The 25,252-nt window shown below is 37.8% G+C and overlaps 1 protein-coding gene across 1 annotated transcript in view; it reads right to left on the reverse strand.

The window, feature by feature from the left end:
* The window catches only part of Vps50 (VPS50 subunit of EARP/GARPII complex), an 89,451-nt gene that overhangs the window by 45,027 nt on the left and 19,172 nt on the right, over positions 1 to 25,252 (reverse strand). The window contains exons 5-12 of the mRNA XM_051177192.1: positions 24,532 to 24,585; positions 23,485 to 23,555; positions 23,064 to 23,181; positions 22,736 to 22,771; positions 21,075 to 21,157; positions 13,006 to 13,048; positions 11,389 to 11,487; positions 9,406 to 9,546 (exon numbers count right to left, since the gene is read on the reverse strand). Of these exons, the coding sequence (XP_051033149.1) occupies positions 9,406 to 9,546; positions 11,389 to 11,487; positions 13,006 to 13,048; positions 21,075 to 21,157; positions 22,736 to 22,771; positions 23,064 to 23,181; positions 23,485 to 23,555; positions 24,532 to 24,585 (645 nt within the window). The remainder of the gene's footprint in view (positions 1 to 9,405; positions 9,547 to 11,388; positions 11,488 to 13,005; positions 13,049 to 21,074; positions 21,158 to 22,735; positions 22,772 to 23,063; positions 23,182 to 23,484; positions 23,556 to 24,531; positions 24,586 to 25,252) is intronic.

Genomic DNA, 25,252 nt, shown 5'->3' on the forward strand with positions numbered 1-25,252 from the left:
AAACTGTCTGATTCTCTGGATAAAGTTGACTAATGCATGAGACTTTAGTCCACCTCATTTTAGGCCCCGCTTCCCCAGGTTCCCGGTAACTAGAGTGGTAAACAGCCAAATATATATCTTTGTCAAACACGTGACTAAACACATAGATATGGCTTTGTATTTATTCTTAGAGCAAAATGATGGCTGAATTTACCATTTAATTATTTCATCTGTGTAAAATGAGTAAACACTTTGACAATCTCTAAATTCTACAGATGCTCCAGAACTCACAGATATTCCAGTTAAGTACAACATTTTAAAGCAAGGTATTACATACACAAATTATGGAACACTGCACGCTCTAAGGGATGAGCATGAGGGCCCTGGCCCTATCTCTCTCCATCTATAAAAACAGGCCTTCTGCATTCTATTTCCTATTCTACCTTGCAAGCTTCCCATCTGGCATAAGGCAGCATTTGCTCCATTGATAGATTTTCTAGATCCTTGAAGTTTGTGTTCAACCCACCAGAGAGGACTCTGGTGATAGCACCAAAGGGCTCAGGGACTGGAGAGAATAGTAGTCATCCAGGAAGAAGTGCTAGCAGAACAGTGTTTGATAAATACATCAAGCTACTGCTCAGAATGCCTGCATGTCCACAGTCCTCACAAGGTTGATGCTCAGGATGCTCACATGACCACAGCCCTCACAGGGCTGCTGCTCAGGATGCTCACATGCCCACTGTCCTCATTCTCAAAGGCCCGTTTGTCCCAAAATGACTTCACACACGCAAAACTCCTCATTACTGAACACTAACAAGGATGTCTCAACACACTTTTGTAAGCATGTCAAATTTTACAAACTGAACCACAAAGTAGGAGAGTTAACCTCTGGAAACAGATTGATTTGCCTATGCAAGGCTTATGACAAAAATGCTTGACTGGTTTATTATTACAAAACCAATTAATATTTGCCCTATTAATAGGTCAAAGAAGAAAAAAAATAATGACTACCTCACAGACACCAAAACAGAAAAGCTGACCATCATTCATTTAACAGCCATTCCTAATTAAAAACTCATGAATAAATTAAGACTGACCTCATAATTCCCTAAAGCACAACCGCTGTGATCAACAGGCAGTTAAGGTTACTTCTATCTCCCTTACTATTTAACAGTTTTAGGAGACAGTGGCCAATACAATTAGAATAAATGACTAGAGCTATACAAACAAACAAAACCTACTATTAAGTGACTATTAGCAGACACAGTAACTGAAAACTCCTACAGATCAATAAAACTAACTCAGCAATAACCCAACAAAGCTACAGGTTATAAAATTAACATGTACAAAGTAAGATTCATATTAATAACAATCATTTAGATTTATACTGCATGAAGCACCTCATTTACAATATGAGACACAAAGTTTTAGGATTCTCTGCAATATATGAGACTTGAGCTAACAGAGAGTCAAGCTTTTTCTTAATTAGAATATTTCAGTGTTTATTAACATATTTTGCAAAGTTAATTCATTATCTTCTTATGGTACCAATTTTTAAAAGCCCAGTCTCTCACAAAACCTAGCATATGATGGAAGCGGTACCTCACGTCATTACATAGTCATTTTCACAAACGCTGGTGGGCAACTAGACAGCCACTAGAAAAGACAAAAGCAGACCCACTTCATGGCCATGCACAAGAATATACTCTAAATAAGAGATCTAAACAAACAAATAAAAACTACAATTACACAGCACTAAGAAAAAATATGGAGTATTTCCTCTCTGGTGCTGCCATAAAGAAAACACTTCCTTTGTACATCTCAAAATCCAAAGGTGACAAAAGTAAAACCCATAAACTTTCACATTAATAAAAACAGAACTGCTATAACCATAAGCAAAGACAAAACTGCAAATGATAAAACTGAGAAGACTCACATACATCCACAAAGAACTAAGACTGTCTAGACATAACTCTAAAACATAAAAAGCTGGATGGCTATGGATGCCTGCAGTCCCTCCCATGTGGAAGTTTGAGGCAGGGGGATGAACCTATGAGTTCAAGGCCATTCCAGCCAGTATAGCAAGACCTCCCTCTCAAAAACAAGAATAGCAAAAACCAAGTTTAGTGGGGAGAGACCAAAAACGAAAGAAGATGCTTCACAAATAGAAACACAAAAAATGACCCTAAACATGAGAAAGTATGCTCAGCTTATTTTTTTTTTTTGTTTTTTTTTTTTTTTTTTTTGTTTTGTTTTTTTTTTTTTTTTTTTTTTTTTGTTTTTTTTTGTTTTTTCAAGACAGGATCTCAGAATGTAGCCCTGGCTGTCCTGGACCTCACTTTGTAGACCAGACTGGCCTCAAACTCAGGTATCTATCTACCTCTGCCTTCTGAGTGCTGAGACTCAAGGCATGCACCACACTGCCCCACAGCTCAGCTTATTTTGCCTGGACAAACTAGACAAAGAATGCCACAACCAAACACAACTCCCACTCCAGTGCTGGAAGGGATCTGGAATGGTATAATCTCCCAGAAATACAGAAAGCACCTAACAGAATGGCAAATGTATCTTCATTTCAATAGAGCAATCCCACCTCAGGAAATTTATCCCAATGTTGTACCTTAACAAAATGTATAACTAAAAGCTACTGAAGTCTATCTAAATCCCCAACCACAGAAATCTGCAGAACCAACATCATACACACAAAGGAATACCATGCAGTTAGGAAGAATAATTCCTCATGCTTATTTTTATAACTGCTAGCTTACAATGAGCCAGTTTTAATTCTTTTTCCTTAGTTTACTTTAGTACATCATTATATTTGACTCATCTCCTACCACATATACATTAGATCAGGAAAGTTGAAAAGTAGACGCCCAAATAAACCAAAACTCAAAAAGTCCCAGGCTGTACCTTAGCAGTTATTCACTCAATATAAGCACTCCTCTGAAATCAACTTTAAAAGTTTTACAGACACAATATTGCTAAATTTACATTTATATTATGCAAATGTATATCCTAACATTCTAAGTATATCCTAACATTCTGCCTGGAAGATAAGAGGATGATAGCATTAGGCATACTTTAAAACAACAAAAAAAAAGAAACATACAAATAACTGTTACAGTACACCAATGAATTTCTACATCACATCACAGTTATCAAACCACACAATTAAAAGTTAAATCTACTACCTTGTACTCTACACAATGTGAAGATGGGCTCCTCTCCAATGCTAGCTCTTAGGGCTCTCTCCTATGCTATCTTTTAGGGTTCCCCTGCTATGCTATCTCTTAGGAGCTTACTGTTGTTTAACAGATGCATCAAGCAAGATATTATGTATGTGATATTTTTCAAAAACAACTGATATTATAGCAAACCTGTTTGTCACTGACTCAAGTATAAATGATTCACAGATATAACTAAATCAATGACCTTATCTAAAAGTCTCCCAAAAAGAACTCAAATTTTATTATAACTCAATACATCAATGTCTACATGCATATGGGAATAATAAATTTTATATCAGATAGCAAGATAATTCTCCTTACACTTATCTAAGTTTATATTCTAAAATACAAACTATAGAGACCATTTTAATACAAAATATAATGCTTTAAAGGGCGTTTCCAAAAGTAAATAAATCCTGACATATTAATCTGGGTTTGTAATATGCTGAGAATAGGATTAAATCAACAATAAAAATTGAGCCATTTCCACTAGACCAGGAAAGCAACTAGCATCTACTCTCACCAAAAAAAAAAAAAAAAAAAAAGAATGCTTCTTAGCCATATACTTAAAATCTTTGTAAGACAGGCATGGTGGCACACACCTATAACCTAACACAAAAGAACAAGTCCAGCTCAGGCTACATACTGAAAGCTTGTCTTCAAAACACCAATCAGTCAGTAAGTTAAAAATAAGAGTAAAAAATCACTTGTAACCTGTATATTCTAATTAGTTTATGAAAAGTACCTCAAAAATTAAACTGATATGGAAACATCCTCTCTGCTGACTAGATTTCATAGTGTTGAAAGGTGCTATGTAGGGTCACTGGGGGAGAAAAGTCACCAATAAACTTATTCTGTGATCAAATCTGCATGCTGCCATAATGACCTTCTGTGCCCACAGAAGTAATCATCACAGGACAGTTATCAGAGTAACCAACTCTTTCTGATTAGATGTGAGCCTGTTCCACAGGAATTCATGCCTGATACTATAAACCTACCAAACACCCAAGGCTAGGCAGGTCACAGGACCTGAGCAGAGGAGGAGAGACAGAAACCTAGACTATTTTGCTAACTGGGTATTTTGTCAACATGCCTTCCAAATGTTTTTGTTTATAGGTATTGTTTTCAACTTTGGTCAAAAAAGTTTCAGCTTTGTAATGGCATCAGCCAACGGAGAGATTCATAACTGGTCAAAGAGTTAATCAGTGAGTGACTCTAGTACTCAGACCTATATAGAACATCTACATAGTTGCCGCAGGACTTGAAAAGAATATCACAGGAGAGGGGGTGGAAAACTCTTCCTGAAATGCTAATCTGCTCAACATAACATGGCTGCTTCACTACCAAACTCATGGCAGCTGTATAAGGCCTACACAAGATCAAACCAGTCAATAATCCACATGGACAGGTCAAGGGAGGGACTCACACACTTCCACCCTTAGCTGAGAGGCTGTAGCAGTCTGAATGGTAACGGCCCCCAGAAGATCATACATTTGAAGGCTTGATATGCAGTTGGTGAAACTATTTAGAAAGGATTAAGAGGTATGGCTTTGTTGGAGATGTGTCATGGGGGAAGGTGTTTGAAGTTTCAAAACCCCAACCCAATTAGCTCTTTCTCTGCCTCCAACTTACAGATGAAACATAAACTCTGAGCTATTATTACATGCCATGTCTGCCTGCTTCTATGCTTCCCACCACGATGGTCTCGAACTTACCCTCTGAAACAGTAAACCCGCCACCATTGAATGCTTTCATTCATCAGTTGCCTTCCTTGGTCATAGTGTCTCTTTGCAGCAATAGAAGAGTAACTGAGAAAGGAGATAATTGATGCTGGGGAGAAAACATTTTTCTTCAGGGCTGTGGCCACAGGTAGACTGCCATATGTACACAGTCAGCACTAATCAGACTCCCCAAATCATCACAAATTAGAGTGTAATGAGGACAGACTATGAAAGGTGGGCTTGTATTGGGGGATCTGGGAGAAGCAAGAGGCGGAGTTAAGTGTATACATAACTAAGATACATTGTATGTGTGAAATTGTCAAGGAATAAATATTTTTAAAAACATTTCCAGATTTCACAGAAAACTTTATTATAATACACAGGCATGAATAAAACATGACCAAAGACAATCCAAACAGAAAAATAGGTAGATAACAACATAACTACATACAATCATAAAACAGGCATGCAAAGAAAACAATCAGACAAAGTTACTGTCTGGATTAACAGTCTATAAAACTTCCACCTAGAAATCAAATCCTCAGCATGAAAAGGAAGGCCCAGGCAAGGGCTTGGAGGACCTGGTTCAAGGTGGATCTAGCTTCATATTTGGCAATCACTTCTCCTTACACAAGAAACAATTCTGTATCTGCTTCACCTTCTGTAACAGAGAGGCACCCAGACTCCCTACCTCATCATTTGCTTAAGTCAGTCATCAGTTACTAAATGCCTAACAGGGAAGCACGGCTCAAGTTCTATGCTCATAAATGAAAAAGTGCAATTACTCATGAATGAATCAATTCAGAAACACTAACACAGTAAAACATCTCTTCTTGAATTGCTTTTAAAGACAGGAAAAAGAGTGCAATTTCCAATATCTATCTCCATGTTCTACAGTTGTTTTCTACAATCACCTTCAGTGAAGGAGCAACCGTCAGAGGAAAGAGAAATACAGTCTCTGAGAACAGTGCAGAAAAGGATTATTTTAAATAATGTGTAAAGGAAAAAGGTCCACATCTACAGAAGTGACTTTCAGGTCTCCTAACCTGGGTGAGCACAAATGGCAGAAAGAACCTGCCGCAGGATCAGGACCTGAAACCTGGCTCTCAAGTACAGAAGTGTGAACACAATCTGAACACCAGGAAGGCTCCCTAATCTAATCTTGATGAATGGCTTAAATTCCACAACTCTGGCTTCCTAAACACCACACAGTTCACAGAAAGCCTAGGACCTCCCATCTCACTATTAACCACTGCCAGCAGCCTATCTGATCAGAATTCAAGTGAAGAAATTAACTTCTCAAAAGCAACTATAAGCAGTGATTATAAACAGTGACTGTAGATGATTTTTAAAGTAGAGTGTAAACTCAGCCATAAATATAAGCAACCTTCTGAACCTGAAGTACACAATGGAAGAATATCATCTTTTTTAAGTTGCTACAGTGAAAAGTAAAGTGATAAATATGAAAGAAACTGACAGCCATTTATTTATTATATAACTGCACTATAAGAAAATTCTATTATTATCAATAAAAACATCAGAAAGATGCTTTGCTATTAAAACACACCACAGGAAAATCCTTAGGGGGTCCTTACAGCATTTTTGTTATTTTATATTTAGATGTAGCACTCTACTCACATCCTGACCAACATGCAGAGAGCAGATGCCCTGGTATCTTACAGAACCCAAAATTCACCGTGCCAGCATACACAGAGAGAGAGGGGGGGGGGAGATATTCACAATTTAAAAACAAAACAAACAGAACACCAAAGCCACAGGGTCACTGGCACACTAGAGAAATGACAGCACACCTGCAACCCCTAGTCACAACAGCACTAGGCTCAGTTAGCTAAAAGCATCTAAGAAGGGCCTGAACTCTGTCTCTAGTTGGAAAAGGGCTTAAAAGACATCCCCCACTGGCTGCAGATCTCTAATGATTTCTGCACGTGTCAGGCTGTAGGTAATGTCAATATTGTATGTACTTTCGAACCACCAGTTAGTGGCAGACAAAGCACAGGACTGGATAGGACATGCTGGAGCCATGACCAGAGTTAATATGACACCCCATAGATTTATTTTTTATAGAACATTTGACAAACACTCCTAGCACTTGACTAGATTGCTGACCTAAACACACGAACAGCTCATGGAAAACTGCCGTTCTAAACTACCAAGCACTTGGTCATTAGTGCTACAAAGGTATACAAACAGAAAGATAATGTAAGAGAATACTGCTTAAATAACAACTGCGGCACACAAAGTGCCTAAATATCAGGCTTAGGTGTTTCTAACTGCCGATAAGTGGATTTAATCAAACCGATACCGACATTATAAAACAGTCATCTCTGTGTGTGTGTGTGTGTGTGTGTGTTTCAAAGTTTCAAATGATAAGGTGTGCGATGGTATCTGAAATGATTATAAGAGCAATTATTTAAATATAAGCACACTTGAATTAAGAATGGTAGTTTTCGGCAGGTGTCAAGTAGTTTTCTGCCAGTAGATTTTTTTTCATTTCTGCTCACAGCATATTGAGCAATATTTCACGTGTGTGTGCTTTCTATGACTAATAATTGTAAAAAGCATTTACTCAAGAGGCAATCCATAATGATAAGCTACTTTATTATCTGATAATTTAAAAACATAAGCTATTTCAAAAGATCACTTTGCCATCAGCTTTTTTCAAATGACAATAATCCAAAAGAAACACAATAGGGAATAAATTAAGCATTTTTCATTCATCAAAATACATAGGCCTATTCCAAACTGCAGTCTTAAAACAGTCTGAATGTAGAGGACCATCTCATGAAGTCTTGACTTTAAAAAGCATATGAAAACACACAATATGTGCAAACAGATACAACAGAGCTAACCAGTGTAAAAAGACTCTATTTGTCTAAAATGCCTTTTTTAGTTAGTAAGAATTATTTTCTGTTTAATAGAAATTACATGCTTATAGCAACTGCCCTATCACTTCAAGCCATCCCTCAATTATAGCCACACTAACAAAATCAAAAACAAAAGTGACTATTTCAGTAATAAAATATACATGATTAAAAAAATAAATGTTCCTAAGATCAGAAATATCAAATGACAGCTCTATTTAAAAGTGGACAAGTATATAACTATGTAACCATATCAGACTTCAGACTCAAAGGTAATCACCACAAAATGGCCAAAACAGTCCTGACTTAGAAAATTATTTTATAAAGATATTTCAACAACATTAACACCTGTCATTAGTTAACTCCCTAATAATAAACCTTCTCTATCAGCTATTCTCAACTTGTGGGTCGAGATCCCTTTGGGGGTTGAAACAACCCTTTCACAGGGGTCACCCAAGACTATAGGGAAACACAGAGATTTACATTACGATTCACAACAGTGCTTACATTATAATTTACAACAGTAGCAAAATTACAGTTATGAAGCAGCAATGAAAATAATTCCTTAGTTGGGGGTCACCATAATATGAAGAACTGTATTAAAGGATCATAGCATTAAGAAGGTTGAGAACCACTAGTCGAGAATATTCAAAAGTAAGAAAATTTTTCCAGTTCCCAAAAGATACACACACTATCCTGTGCTTTTCACAAACTGGTTGAAGAATGAAGATTAGCTGATTCTTCATATTAATTCCTGGAAATATTTTTTTAAAGCGGCTATCTACTTCCTAGAAGTGTTGACATTTCCTATCTGAAGTCTGAAGAGGCTCATAATGTCCCACGTGGTTACTCATTCAAGCTGGAATGAGCAGTGTCACTGTATTCAGCCTAAGATGCTATCCTCCAAATCCTTCCTGCACACTGCTGTGACACCACCCTCTCTTGGCTGTCCTACCCTGCTAGCTACTTTTTCAGACAGCCACAAGCCAACAGCTTCCACCCTTCCCCAATCTCCTTATCTGGTCTCATGCCGTCAACTAAAAGTAGTTTCAAATGACTTCCAATTCTGTAGCTACAACCCTAGGTCTTTCATCAATAGCCTCAACAAGGCCACTTGATGTTTAACAGAGACCAGATGAATTAAGATGGTAGCATATGCCCACAGTCCTGGAACTTGGGAGGCTAAGGGAGGGAATTACAAGCTCAAGGAAAGTCTGGGCTATACAGTGAGATGCTTCAAAAACCCAAAAGGACAAGTAGCAAAGAGATGCCTGGTTTCTGTCTTTGGTTCTGCTGCTCCCCAACATGCCCTGTAGAAACAAATGACACTGCCATTTCCAGCTGTCAGCCTCTGATCATCACACTCTGAGCTACCTATCAGCCAAGTCTCCTGCTGAAGCTCACTCTAAATATGTCCACTCCTTACCTGTTTTGTACGAAGAACCATATTAGAAAAAAAAAACAAAACAAAACAATGATAAAAAGGTTTGCTTTTTACTTTAGTGGCATCTTCAGGCAGCAGATGCAAAGCAGTGGGCAGTTACTGATTTAAAACCTAAGGGAGAGAAGACCAATAATGAAACTAATGCCTACCGTACAGAGATCTTTATATTGTAGCTTCTGGAATTTTGTATCTGTGTTTTCCGCACACAGCTCCACGTAGCCAAGCACAACTTGAAACACAGTGTTGTGAATGGCTTGAGTGAAGTGCATATGAAGTTGATCCATTGCAGTCTAGGAAAGGGAAAGGAATAAACAATGCAATTTCACAGTATTAAATAAATTTGAAATGAGTTGACAAAACACAGAAGAAAAAACAACATACAGATCACAATCACCCTTACAATTAACTATGGTATAGACTGTGGTCAAAGAACCTTTCACTACACATGGCAATAGCCCACCCAGGCTGATTGTGAATGTGAAACGGTGCTCCTGCTCTGCTCTATAACTGGAGTTCTTGTTCATTCTCAACCATGTCACAGACAGTTGTAGCTCTGTATCCCCCATCCTACCAGACACTCATTCCCTTACACTGCTGCAGACATTCCTCAACGGTCAGCTTCCTGACTAACCCACTTAAATCAGTACTTTCAACCACTCTTCTTGCTTTCCCTGGTTCTAGCTCTTCGTAGCCTTCTTATAACACCTAATAGCATCTTCACTTACAAATGTAAGGTGTGCATCTGTGGTGGGCTGAATTAAGAATGGTCCTGTAGGCTCCTGTATTTGAATGCTTAGTCACCATGGAGTGGAACTGTTTGAAAGGATTACACTGCTTAGGAGGTTTGGACTTCGCTGAAGTAGATGTGATCCTGGAGGTATGTCACTAGGGGGGTGGGGGTGAGGTTTCAGAAGATCAATTCAGGCCTAGGCACCACCCCACCTCCTCTGCTTGCTGTCTGCAGATCAGGATGTAAAGCCCTCAGCTACTCCTCCAGCACCATGCTTGTCTGTGTGCTGTCATGCTCCCCACCATGAAAATAATGACCTAACCCTCTGAAAAGGTAAGCACACCCTCAATTGTTTTCTTTTATAAGAGTTGTCTTAGTCATGGTGTCTCTTCACAGCAATAGAACACTGACTAAGACAGCATCCCTCACCAAAACAGAACAGATATGATAGACCATATTCTGGCATGTGGAGCAATATACCAAGTAGGTACAAATGTATTTTTTAATGAACACAGAACAATCTTATGGAGGAAATTATAAGTCATAATTCTATTTCCAATGGTCTTTACACATGCCCTCAGAAATGCCAAATGACTGACTTCTTGCAGTTTTTCCAAGACACAGCTTTAGACAAAAACTAGGAATGTTAAATGGTAAATAAACAGTTCAAAACTCTTGGTAAAGTCTTCAGTTTCCTTCTAAACATGGCACCATTTAAAGGAAAAGAAAAGAAAAAAGCTGGTGTCTCTCATGTTCAAATTTTGAGTGAATAAACACAAAAAGACATGCATGACCCTTGTTTCATGTTTTTCATGGAAGACTGTGGATATAAAGTGCACATTATATGGCAAGCTTCAGTATTGGGGAAATCTGCTAGATGCAATGGAACTATCTGACAGATAAATGTACCCAGTGAACAGTATTTTGGATATCCCTTGAAGGAGTCAGATAGCCTGCCTAGGAACAAAGCCACATTCCAGGTCCAAGACTTGAGGTACAAAAGACTACATGTCATCTCTCATGGAATTTTAATTACCTTGTACATTTTTCCCCTTCTTTTGTGATTGTTCGTCTGAAAACAGGTTTGGCTTTTGCTATGCAGCCCAAACGTCCCTTGGACTTGCAATCTTCCTGTCTCAGTCTCTCAAGTATAATATACTTTTCTTAAATCCTACATAAAATTGTGAAAGTATCACGCTTGGCAAACATAGCTCAAAACAAGCTTTAGTATGTTTATGTTTTAGTCACATTATTTACACTCAGATCTGTTAGTAACATGCTACCCTTATCAATTCAGTACTACAATGTACTTCGTAAAATTTTGAAGGACATCATATTGATAATATTCAGACTCAATCATGAAGGTTGATGGGTTCCTAATTATGCTCTGCTCAGAACTAACCTGTGTTTTTCCAAGAAGTCGGTAAGCTTGCTGAACCTTGGTATAATGATTAACATCAAAATTCTTGCAGATTTTGGAAAGAGCTACGTCCAATTGCTCCTATGCAGTAAACACAAAAAGAGGTGATGAGGAAACCGTTTTCAAAGCAATGGAAAGAAAATATTAACACTACCTTCTCTTCATTTATAATTAATACCTATTTGCCATTATACTGGATTAGTCAAAACCAAGTATAAGTAAATTATAATTACCCATTATAGTTAAGCTTCATATTTAGTTTATATACATAATTAGCATTATTGTCAATGTATTTGCCTTAAAATCTATGTCTGGCATTTCAGGAAAAAAACAAAAGAGTAGTTTTTCAAGAGACTTTATTTATAGTATTTCTTAGCTTTGTACATCCTCAAACACCTGCTAAAATTGCATAATTATGTAAACTGAGTGTGTGGGATTATAAAAAATACAATTGTTTTGCAATCAAGAAAAAGTAATGTTCAACCAAACACTGACTTTGAAAATATACACCCAATTAAGCTTTTCCATCTTAAACACATTTCTTATTGGGTTTCTATTTTAATGATTTTATTTAAAAATAATGACTTTCTACCTGCATAGAATATTTTGTATTAAGAATTAATAAAGAGCCCAGCAGGGGTGTCATGTGACTTTAATTACAGTACTTGGGAGGCAGAGGAAGGCAGACAGCACTTAGGAAACAGAGGCAGAGGCAGGCAGATCTCTGAGTTCAAGGACAGTCTACATTCCAAGGACAGCCAGGGATACAGAGAAACCCTGACTTGAAATACAATTAAAAAAAAAAACAGACTAAATAAATACTGAGTTCTCAACATAAAACCCTCATTAAAAATATTCAGTATTCAGAGTACTATTTACTTACAGAATTCAAGTCAGTTGCTTTAGCAAACATTGTTATATTTAGCAGACATTGTTATAATTAGCGAATAACTGAATTTATGAACAAGGACGTCTTTCACAAAAGGTCATTGTAACTTTTACAATTATAATACCCAAATCAGGAAAGCTAAATGTGGGAAGGGAACTCAGCAACGTATTGTTCATTAAAATGAGCCCCCTGCTTTGGAAATATTGTCAACAAGGCAGGAGGATTTGGAATATAAGTAGGAGGATGAGAAAGCTTCGTGATACACCCTTCTCTCCCCACTTGGACATTTTCAATGACCTGAACATGATTTCAGGAGGTTCTGGAATTTATGAAGGTTTTTATCAGTTAATAATTACAATGAAATCACCTTACTGTGCCAAGAAGATAAGTTATTTATAAAGTATGACACATGTCAAGTGTTTCTGTTATACTACAACATGATAACACATCTAGCTCCAGTTTGGAGAGTTACTATTTCTAGAAACAGTGGTATTTTCAAATTCTGTTTTAAGGCCTCCCTGATTCTAGAAACATTATTCCATTTACAAGTAGATAATCTGATTATATATGGACATTTCAAATGAAATACAAGAGATTTGAATGTAGCGATCTAGGGAGATAAATAAAACAAACAGAAAATAACGATGTGCCTGCCTAGACAAAACCCTCCAAAAGGAAAATGCTGCCCAACTTATTATAAAGTCCCTTACCTCAATCTGTTCCAAAGTATCCTGCAGCTTTGAATTCAGCTCACTAGCAAACAAAAGAGGGTTAGAGGTGTCTGCCTTTAAAGACTAAATGCTACATACTTACAGAAATGTGGGCTACTGGTGACAAGCAGTACAATTAGACAAGAAACAGAAATAACTGAAGAATCTATAGAGAATTAAGAATTAAAAGTTCATGATACATTTTAAAATTAAAAGGCATAATTTAAATAAAAAGCAAAATTTCACAAATCAGGTTAATTTCTACAACATAGGAAGAAAGTAATAGAAAACGAACTTTTTAAAAATACAATTGAATGAGACCATATACCTAGAAAGGCTAACAAAAGCTATTAATAAATGCAAAGCTGAAGTGAACTTGGCTTCAATACATGACAAAGCACAGTGCAGTAACAGATAAAATCTCCAACAATATGTTCACCTAAGTGGTCTCCTATAACAACCAACTCTAATCAAAAGCCGAGCAAGCATGCTTTTTTTATTTAGAGGGACTAGTAGGCAGCTTCTAAAGTCTCTGTAGCAACTTATGAGCTAAGAGCAGCTGAGACAGCCCCACAGGACAAGGTTAGCAACGCCTCATTGTAAAGTTACAGCAATTAGACCGGCATTGACAGGACACAGAGTGAAGCGAGCATATGGCTAATGGCTCCAACAGATACTTGGCACAGGGGATATTCAAATACAAATAAACAAAATAAGAAATACTAAGTGGCACTTGAGTCCACTAGTCATTCTAGAAAAGCAACTATGAAAAACAGCAAAGCAAACAAGCAGAATGGCCAAAAGATATTTTTAAAACAAGACTGCATCTTCAAACTCTGGCTGGGCAAAGGAGGAATGGAGCAGTCACGAAATGCTCAGAGGAGGAGACAGCCCACTGAGCTCTTGGAAAACTTTAAAGGCTACCTCTCAGCAGTTCCAGGGCTGTACACACATCTAGTCAAAGAGCACACACAATTCTCAGAGCCTATTTCTAACAGGCAAAAAAACTTAAAGTTGATACTATTTAAATGATAAATTACCCAAAAAAGGTCTCTGAAGTCCAACAAAAGAAACCAAATCTCAAAAAAACCAAACTTTTTAAAGTAGTAAGAATGGGTAAAAGATTTAGGTTTTCAATGCTATCTGCTTACCATAAACCTCACTCTCAAACTCTCACAGCCCCTGCACATAGGGAGAAGGATCACCAGGCACAATTCACCATCCGTAAGATCAGAGCACTCTAGCAGCTTAAGGGAAGAAATTTTCAGTTTTTTGTTTTTGTTTTGTATTGTATTTTTTTTTAATAAAGAGGACCCTTCATTGCAAAGCACCCTTGACAATCCTACCCTCATACTAAAGACCTCCTCCATGGGCTCCTTGTATGGCTCCTTACAGAGCCTCTTTATGCAAGCTAAGGAGCTAACACCACAGGGAGACAGACACACAGACAACCATACAGGTATAAAGCAATTCACCAAAAAGGAAACCCAGCAGCATGAAGTCTTTGATGGTCTAAAGGACAAATGTTCAAATCCACAGAGAATGTTTTTTAAAAATCATAAAGTGCTTATCAGATGTATATTTTAACAGAAGTTAGATGCTGGCAGTTAAAAGCTCTGATAAAACCAACTGTGAGCGGAACTAGCTCTTTAGGACCCCAGCATTTCAGGGTTGATGCCTTAGACATATTCAGATCTCTACCTAGAACTGACACATGATACACAGCAGAATCCACAGCAATAGCTTAAAGAAATACTTATAAGCAGAATACAGATTTCCCAGAGGGCGGTAGGGAGGCAGGGAGAGAGGAAGGGATGGAGGCAGGGAGGGAAAGGGGGAGGGAGGGAAGAAGGTAGGGAAATGCATTTAAACTACTTAAATTCAGCCTGTGAAACTTTCTGTCCTGCCCTGCTCCCTGGGGTCTTTATCTGCCTTTTCATATTACTGCCTAGCTCTTCAATACAATAAAACCAGTAGCACCTAAAACAGAAGTAAAATCACATTATTGCCCTATGTTCAATGAACACTTTGGTAGCTTCCCGAAAAATAAGGACAGAGCAAAAGTCAGCATGGAGTGTTGGAGCTCTGCTCACAGTCTCCTCTATTAAATAATGGGCTATCTGTGACTGTATCTCCTAGAGACAAGCTTCAAGGAGACAGTCATTCCTCAGTGACTCTCCAGGACTAAACTGACTTGGCCAGCCCAATCATAACTCTGTGGGTCAAACGGGAAATGCAAAGAAAAATCATTAATTAGCTCCCATTCTCTACTTTAATAACTAAAACCATAATGACAGAAGGAGAAGAAAACAGCCACATTAGAGTCTGGGTCTGAAGGTGCTTCAGCAACAGAGAAATAAACAGAGCTACCGAGTGAGGCTGAACAGTCCAGCTGAGCTTGAGGGAAGAATGACAACATAACAGCTTTGTACAACTGGTACTCATCTTTTTTTAGGGAATCGTTTCACTTTGTAGGAAAAGAAGCATTTCTAAATTCATTCACACTCATTCAGTCACTATTAAAACAGTTGTTTGTACATAAAATTATAAAGTTAGCTGTTATTTTATTGCAGTTATTATTTATAGTTGCAACATTCTCTTTCAGTGAGCATGGTAATATAAACAGCATGTAGAAGACTATAAACATAAAATGTAGAAATCAATTTCATGCTATGAAAAAGGCTCTACAAAATCTCCAACTGCAGTTTGACCACAATTGACTACTAATTAAATATACACAGTGAGAAATTAGTAATAAAGGAGTGGGCATTAGCTGTGCAGCTTTTAAAGAAGTCATTGGGTATCACTTAGAAATGCTGAGTTCAAGCCATTTTAGTCCCTTAATCAAAGTATATTAAAAAGATTTACCAATAAACATTTTGATAAATAAAAGCTACATTTTGGTTTTAAAAAACCCATCTTAGAACAGTTCTAAGATGGAAGGCTGAGAGCTTTTAAAAGCTATCTGCAAGATACTCACAACTAACTAAACACTGAGCCGAACTGGAATCGAGATGCAGAGAGGGAGGACAAGAACAGGCTATAGAAACCCACAGATACAACTGACCTAATCAAAGAGGAGCTAACAGGCCCCCAGACTGATAGCTGGGAATCCAGCATTGGACCCACTCGGACCCCCTGAACATGGGTCTCAGAAGGTCTGGGCAATCTTAGGGGCCTCTGACAGTGGAACCAGGATGTATCTCTGGCACACAAAAGGACTTTGGGAGCACATTCCCCATGGAGGGATACTCCCTTAACTTAGAGGAAGGAGGAAGGGCCTAGTCCCTACTCCAAATGACTTGACAGATTTAGATGACCACCCCCAGGGCATCACCCTACATGTGGAGTGGGGAGGATGGGAGGGGAGGGTGGTCAGAGTGCAGGTGAGGGTGGAAGAGAGGGAGGGAGGGGGGAAGGAGGGATAGGAAGGGAACTGGGACCGATATGTAAAATAAAAATAAAAATAAATTAATATTAAAAAGAAATAATAATAATAAATAATAATAATAATAAAAAGCTATCTGCAAGCCCAACAGAAAGAAATAAATGCTACTGCCAAGTCTGGGTATCACTAGAGAAAATGTAAAGATAATGTACCCATAAATAACTAAGTGCTTTTAAGTAACTGCTCTAGACACACTCACATATACACACTTTAACAAGCTGGTCTTAGGAAGACTGCAAAACCTTTGTACAAACCTGATGATACAAAGAGACAAGACAATACACAGATAATTCACATGGTGCTGAACTTGGCCTGACCTGGTACTTACAAGCTAGGTATCTCAAGTCAATTCCCTCAAGATTTCTGGGCATCAGTTTGTGTATAAGGTAGGCTAACTCCAAAAGACTTCTTCCAGCTCTAAGATTTCCTGAGTCTAACACATGCTAATCACCTGTTTCCCAATTTTCACATTTTTCTATATGGTTCTGGCAAGTTCTAAAACTTTTAGAATGAATAAAAGTAAATGGAATTTCAAATTTATAGTGTATATCCATGATCCAGGAAAATACTAGTCTGCTTAGCTTACTTACAGCCACACTAGAGGGTTCCAATCTACTCATGAAAAAGAGAATTTATCCACAGACCTCAAAAAAGACCTAACTTTCAAATACTCTAAAACTAAACCAACAACCCATAGATGACATGGAGTGTTTCTACAACATTCCAAAGCAGATATGATGACTACAGCAGAACTATTAAGATGACTTTAATTATAATCACACCTCTGTCCTCAATTTGTTCAGAAGTCCCCTTCCCCCACCTAACACAATCAATCAACAAAAAACTTGAAGTCCACTCCTGAGGATGCTAAATTGTCAAACAACTCCAAAACTTTATGAATTCATTTTAATTACAGTGAATTTGAGAAAACTCCTCAGCATAAATGTGTCCAAAGCTAAAAGCTGTGGACATTCACTGTATAACTTAAGTTCACAAAATTGTTGAGATCATGGTCTGAGAAAAAAATAAAAGATTCTTTAAACATTATGTTAAGATACAAGTACAATATTCAACAAACTAGTTCTGACAACTAACTTTTGACACGTAACACAGAGCTCTCAGGATCTGTCAAGAAGTTTCTCTCCAATGAAATAAAAAGTAATAAAGTAGTTATAACTTTCAGGATAACTTTCCTTGAAACAGATTTAGAAAATTTCAAGTGAAAAAGAAATTAAACTTCTCGCAGATACATTTTAACATAAACACATTCTGAATCTTATTCCCAGTAAATTTCAACTATATGACTCCATGTCAATCAACTCGAGAATTTTCAAATAACAATACAGAGGTTTTCTGTCAGTCATAAAGTGAACAAAATTGATTAAGGATGCTGAAACACAACACATCTCAATGAAGACACAGAAGAGGGGCCTGCTGCCTTTCATTTTGTAGCCGACTGAGTGCCTCAAGTATCTCTTGGAACAGTGAGTGTTAAGCTGCAGGCATCTTACATAAGGTCTTTCACACAGGGCCACTGTCTCTTTATGTAACAGCAAAGTAAGAATTCTAGTTTTCCTGCTTTCAGAACTATAAGAGTCAGCCTGAAGTTGTCCCTAATCTACTCAGCATCTCCTCCATTTTATTTCAATAAAGGAGTCATGAGACTACAACCCAATTACACGGCCAAGCAGGTACATGATTCATACACACTTGACTGAAAGGAAAAAAAAAACCAAAACATCAGAATGCAGAAATGTTCTAAATCATGAAGTAACTCTCTTAAAGACATTTCTACTAAAGGGGGCAGGTGTGGTGGCACACACCTTCAGTCCCAGCACTAGGGAGGCAGAGGCACAAATTTGAGGCCATCCTACACACGTGGCAAGTTCCAGGCCATCCCTGCCTCAAAACAAAGAAACAAACAAGCAAAGATAAGTACTTATAGGAGAATATTATGATTCTCTGACATTCAACAAGAACGAAAGAGTTAAACAGTACTTAAAATCTGAGTATGGAGACTCAAGTGTAAATTAACTACTACTCCTAAGATTAATAGATAGAATATCAAATTGTTTTTTACTGATTCTCAGATCTAAAAAATGGGGATTCACAGGGTCACCACAGGACACAAAGCCTTAGTAATGTAGAGCAAGTTCTTCATTTTAGAATCTGCTCCACAAAAGACTAAATGTCATTACCAATTGAAGGAATAAAACTCAAATGTTTTCATCACAGAAAAATCAAACATTGGAGGTCATGACAGGTTAACTGGCTTGATTTATTCATTTCATGTTATATAGGAAAATCATAATATCACTTTGTACTCCATAAACATATAACTGTTAATACATAAAACTATACATCAACCTCAAAACTGAGCAATTTTTCCTTAAAAAGAAGGAAACACAACATAAAGAGATAAAGAGAAATGGACAAGGGGCAGAGCTGGGCAGGACAAACTGTGCTGCTACAAGCCACCAGCCCAGCCCCCACAGAGCTGCACATTTACACAGATCAGACCTTAAAAACCCAACTCCATTCATCAGTTTTCCTAGGAAACCTAAGGTGAGCTCATGCTAACCCAGCTTTCTTGGTACATATATGTGCAACTCTGCTCATTTATAGAAAAGACAAGCCTCACCACATCATCCTCACTCATGTATACAAACAATGTATGCTTTCTAAACATTGCATCATCTATGATAAAGCAACTATCAGTTTCGTGTCTGATAAACAGCTCTTCCGTGTATCACAATATCCATTAATATAAAAAAGTTCTTGGGAGGCACTTCCTACTAACTTTGAAAAGCCCAAATCTGAATTAGTTTCAGACATTTTACAGCCAAATCTTGTTATATAAGACATTTACTTTAGTATAACTGAAATAGAATTTTTAATTAAGGGAAAGTATAGTTTCAACAACTAACCAGCTCCCTCAATTTCCTGCTCCAAACTCCATACTCTTTTTTCCCTTCTGTAGCAGACAGTGACCTTTGCAAAGTCAATCCCTGCAAAGTCTTGGCATTTTATCTTCTATTTTACTTTCCAATTCTTACTCTTTCCCATAAACTTTCAAATATTCAAGTTACTTTCTTAATTCCAAGTGTTTTCACAAAATTTCCTTATTTTATACCTACACTGCAGCCAACTCTCCCTAAGTAGGACCCCAAAATGGTTGGTCACGCCTTCTTTGTTAGTAAATACAACAGATACTCTCTGTCCTCATTTTGCCCGGCATTTCTAAAACTAAGATTTCACTCATGCTGAATTTCCCATCCGCGACTCCGTTACTTTGGCCTGACCCCCTTTATTTTCCCCTTCCCCTTCTTCCTCTAGTACTCACAGGGGACCCACAAAGGCAACTCCTGCAGGAAAGTGAGATCTCAGCACTTCTAGTGCATGCACAATTGCTTTCTTTTGCACGCCCAGTTCGGTTCTATCTGCTCCGTGCTAGAGCACACCAAAGGTTTGTGCTGACTGCCCTGTGCATGGTTCCCCACAGTCCAGTTACACTCAAAGCAAAGAACCTGGTATAAGCACTCAGTAAATGCACAACTGTGTCGATAATTTCCCTCACAAAGCCAAGTTAATACTGCCATGACAAATGCACATAAAAACGACTAATGGGTGCTCTATGTTCTTTTTGGATTTTGGAACTCAGAACATGTCAGAAGTTTCTAAGTATCTGTACAAGGCCCTGGGTTCACTTCCCAGCTCTGCAAAGCAAAATTATTTTAAAAGAACGGAGGGAGAAGGGAAGAAAGAAACTCCTGAGTACTGTCAACACACCAGAGAAAATTCTGTATTTACTTAGATAATATAGTCAAGTGTAAATGCTATTGTCAAGCTTTTTAATAAGGACAGTTAATGATGGCAGCCAGTTCCGCAATGTGTATTTTTTTTAAATACACTTCAAACAAAAGGTAAAACACATTAAAATGCAATCACACAAAGATAACTATTATATAAACTGAAATAATATTTAAATTTTCCAAAAGACCAACCATTTGAACCATCTGGACCTTTAAAACAAGCTGCAATAACATGCTCAATATTTCTATAATGGACACAGCTTAGTTCAGTGGTTCCCAACTTTCCCAATGCTGTGACCCTTTAGTACAGTTCCTCGTGTTGTCATGACACCAACCATAAAATTACTCCATTGCTACTTTCCCAACTGTAATTTTGCTACCGCTATGAATCACAATGTAAATATCAGATATGCAAGCTATCTGCTATGTGATATCCACGAAGTGTTCATCTGACTCCCCATTAAGGGGACCATGGCCCAAAAGTTGAGAGGCACTGGCTTCTGAAGAGATGCAACGAAGATGGGAGCAGATTTACTCTCACCTGTTAGTGTACAAAAATGACATCACTCAGACTGGAAAGAATATGGAAAGAGAGTTACAAGAGGTGACAAGGGGCAGGACAGAGAAGCATCTGCTCCCCCAAGCCTTAACAGCTGTGTGTCATTTTACTGCAGTACCCACTTATGAATACAAATGTTAAACCAAGCACTCCATACTAAGCCTCAATGCTAATTAATGTTGTATGCTGAACAAGTCCTAAATAAAAGTTACTGACAACAGAAAAAGGATAGAATTTGTAAACTGCCTACCTTATACAGCTGTAGTGTTTAAAAGTGCTGGCAGCCTTCTGACATTCTAGACACAGTTGAATGGCTCCTGGATAATCCTCCTCCTTAAGACAGAATAGAAGCCTTTAGACTAGAAACAAGTCCTTAAAAGACCTGATAAAAACACATGCTGTTGATAAGCTAATAATATGCCTCTTAAAAAATATCAGAAGGCTAATTACTAACAAAACAGAGGCAACTAACCTCAGGTCTAAAAATCTATGTAGAGAAAAAACTGTGCAACAATTCTGTTCCTCAAATCCTTGGTAACAACTTCCCTGAAAACATGACTTAGGGTCAAAGCTGCTTCCCGGGGTCAAAGCTGCTTCCCGGGGACAGCTTTCTCTAGCTCTTATGGTAACTTCTTGTGATGTTTCTACAAAATGTGCCAAACAGCCTCCATTCTATTCACAAGTAAGTTTCAACTGTTTTACCACCAAGCAATCAATATTTCTGAATAAGTATTGATAACTGCATTGCTTAAAACAGAACTGTCTCCCAAAACCCCATGTGACAGACAGTCTTGGTGGCCAGCCTTAGTGCAGCCTTCAGGCAGCAGGATCAATCAGAAGGAAGCGTGTCGCTGTGGACATGGCCCTGAGGAGTATAATGAACCCCCATACCCTGCTCCTCCCCTCGCCATACTTTCCCCTTCCTGGCTGCCAAGAGTGAGTTAAGTGACATTTATCGCTAGGTCTCTGCCAGGCTAGACTGCTTTACTACAGCCTTAAAGACAACAGACCCAAGTGACCATGAACTGGAAGCCTGAGGGCAATCTCCCTTCTGATAGTTCATTTTCTCAGGTATTTTGTCATAGTAATTAGCATAGTAACTTAAGGCAAGCTGTTACAAACAGTAATTTAATACCACATGAGCATTTCCCATAGATGTCTCAGACCCTAGATCAGTAGTTCTAGTTTAGAAGTAACACTGACTATACAGAAAACACAGAAGTATTTCTTTATGCTTGTATTTAAACCAAACAGATATAATTCAAATTAAGATAATGACAAAGTACCTACTCCATAAAGATCAAGTGTAAGTTTCTCATAATAGTTAATATGTCATTATGCTTTAGTAAACCTTACTATAACAGAAAATATCAAAAAGAAACAGATGGCTAGCTTGGAAAACTAATTACTACTAAAGAGCTATCAAATACAAAGCAAATGTTACCCATTTCACAAGTCACTTTTGTATGCTAATTGTGAAATTTAATTTGATTGTTTGAATGAAAACAAAAGCCTAAAGCCAGTATACAAAGCTGGGCGGTGGTGGCGCAGGCCTTTAATCCCAGCACTCAGGAGGCAGAGTCAGGTGGGTCTCTGTGAGTTAGACTGACCAGCCTGATCTACAACAGCGAGTTCCAGGACAGGCTCCAAAGCTACACAGAGAAACCCTGTCTTGAAAAACAAACAAACAAACAAAATAACAAAAAAGTTGTTTTCCCAAACAAACTTCATTTCCAAATAGGTTGACAAAAAAGGTTCAAGTACCTTTCCTATGAAATAGTCTCCTTATGACAGATACCAAAAAAGAAAAAAAAAAAAAAAAAAAACCCACAGATCAGAATTTTGTCCTTTATGACTGTTCTTTGCAATATTAATTCAGCAACAAGAAATCTACAAGGTTTGTTAGCTCACCTCCAGCATTTCACTTAAGCGTACATCCGTTCTTTGCTGAAAAGGAAAAATCAAAATCAAATCTGTTTCAGCTATGAAACTTGTTTTTTTAAGATTTATTTTTATGATTTAAATCGTGTGTGCAGGGGTGCGGCAGTATAAGCGTGCCAGTACAGGTGCTTGAAGAAGCTAAATGCTCTAGACCCCATGTGACCTCAAGTCACAGGCAGGTGTGAACTGCCTACAGGGGATGCTAGGAATTGAACTCAGGTCTTCTAGAAGGGCTCTTAACTGCTGAAGCATCTCTCTAGTCCACAAGGTTAAATTTTAAAAAGTGACTCATACATACCAATGTCTTTATGGTTCTCAATGACTTCAGAAGTCCAATTAGCAGCTGACGTTTCCTTTGATTTGCAAGAAGGCCTAAGCTAGCCTGAGTAAAACCTTCCTTTGCAATATTCAAATGTCTGTGGAAGGGAACAACAGCATGAGCACTTTCTTTACAACAGGAGTGCAGTTAGGCAAGCTATGAGCAGAGTAATACTGAAATGAAGAGCACTCAACACGGTAGGGGAATGGTACCAACCCATCAACTGCTCATGGCCCATGGTAAGCCAAGTACAGAGACTAAGAATAGGCATCTCAAAACAATGCAAAAGTTGACAGAACAAACTTACTATTACACATCACAGCCACAGTATCAACAATCAATCCACAACTGCTCTTAAAATAGTTTTGAGCTTAGTGAACAAACTCATGGAAAGCAATACCTCCTCCCATTTGTGCAGATAACAGCAGCCAGCTGAAGACCTGTCTGCAATGATGTAACTCTTTCAAGCTCCTGTGGGAAGATGAAATACAGGTTATGGTCTCAGACATTTGCTTTCTTCCTATGCATAGGGCACTACAGCAAAAGCTCTAATGTTCTCAAAGGAACGTGGCTTTAAAAACAAACTAGTAACAAAGATACTTCAACTTGAAAACTCAGTATATTACATGAAAAGTAATTTAAAATACCTACTTCCAATTGATTTCCACAATGACAAATGACAAAACATTTAGTCAGCATTGTAAGGAAATCTAAACCCAATCTGTTACAAGCAGAAATACATACCAATAATACATCCATTTATATCTGTTTCTGTCCAACAAAACTTTACAAAGTAATTAAGGATATGGCAAATCTGATTTCTGTTTGCTAAGGGGTTTCCATGAATTTTGAAAGCTTTTCCATTTTTTCCCTCCCTTTTCAGTTATGTGTGTGCTATGTGGAACAGGGCATGCATAAAGAAGCCTGAGCCCTGCTCTGACACTCTTCCGTGTTCCATTTAGACATGGTCTCTCACTGAACCCAGAGCTGAGCTGGCAACCAGCAAACTGAGTCATCCTTCTGTCTCCAAGGCCCACAACACTGGGGTTACAGGCACACACATCAACACACCCAACTCTTCACATGACTTCTAGAATCCATGAGCTCTGGGATCCAAACTCGTACGCATGCCTCCAGTGTTCTTACCCACCAAACCATCCTCCGACGACACAGATTCAGCTGTACAGATTGAGTTCCAATAGCAACATATTCTTACATAACCCAGATTGAATTACTAATCCATACATCTAACACAAAGTTCATGAAAGCAATTTTCATTGGTTCTTCTATATTCAATTCAGTAAAATGCCACAAATAATGTATACACACATGCATACACTGTACTGCTATAGAATACAGACTAAAGAATAATTGTAATGTTTTAAGTTTCAGTTGAGTCACTCAACCAATTTTAAAATTTTACTACAAGTGGCAAAGAGCATCCTACCTTTACATAAGCAGGCTGTTTTTCAAGAATCAAATCCGCTACTTTTTTAGAGACCTACAAAAACATACAATCAAATAAAAAAAATAACGAAAAGCCCTCACACTTTCCACTATACTATATATTTCAAATTTTAACCAATAATACAAGTCCCCGTCACCCCGTAACTTCTAGAACAGTAAACATTTACCTAGGCTACAAAGTAAGTATAAATTAACACAGTAAGGATATAACCTCACTAGAAATGAAAGGTCCTATGAATGTTGGGAATATGTGCTTCATTTTCTGACTTAATAAACAGAAAGAAAATAATAACCATCTTTAAGGGGATAGGGTCAGGTTTGGAAAGATGAATAAATTTGTTAAGACAAACTTAATTAACTGAATTTACAGAGATAATTAGTCTCTGGGGAAGAGAAGCTGCTTGCACCATATAGGAAAATAAGTAAGTCATTTCTTCCTTCTTTGAAAAACTAAAAATACATTGGTTTCTTTGTCGGTTTGTTTGGGTTTGTTGGTTGGTTGGAATGATATGAAGATTTTTGTTCTTCAACTACTCAATGAATATTAATGTGCACAGGTTCATTTTATAAGGATTTTGAACATAAGGCCCTTAAACTTTAGGGGTCTTTTCAACTACACACGACATCTAGTACCAAGTTTGGGCCAGACAGGTACTTAGTGGGTACACCGTTAGCACCCGTTCCACAGGCCAAATGAGAAC

This window comes from Phodopus roborovskii, unplaced genomic scaffold (assembly GCF_943737965.1).
Source record: "Phodopus roborovskii unplaced genomic scaffold, PHOROB, whole genome shotgun sequence".
NCBI lineage: Eukaryota > Metazoa > Chordata > Mammalia > Rodentia > Cricetidae > Phodopus > Phodopus roborovskii.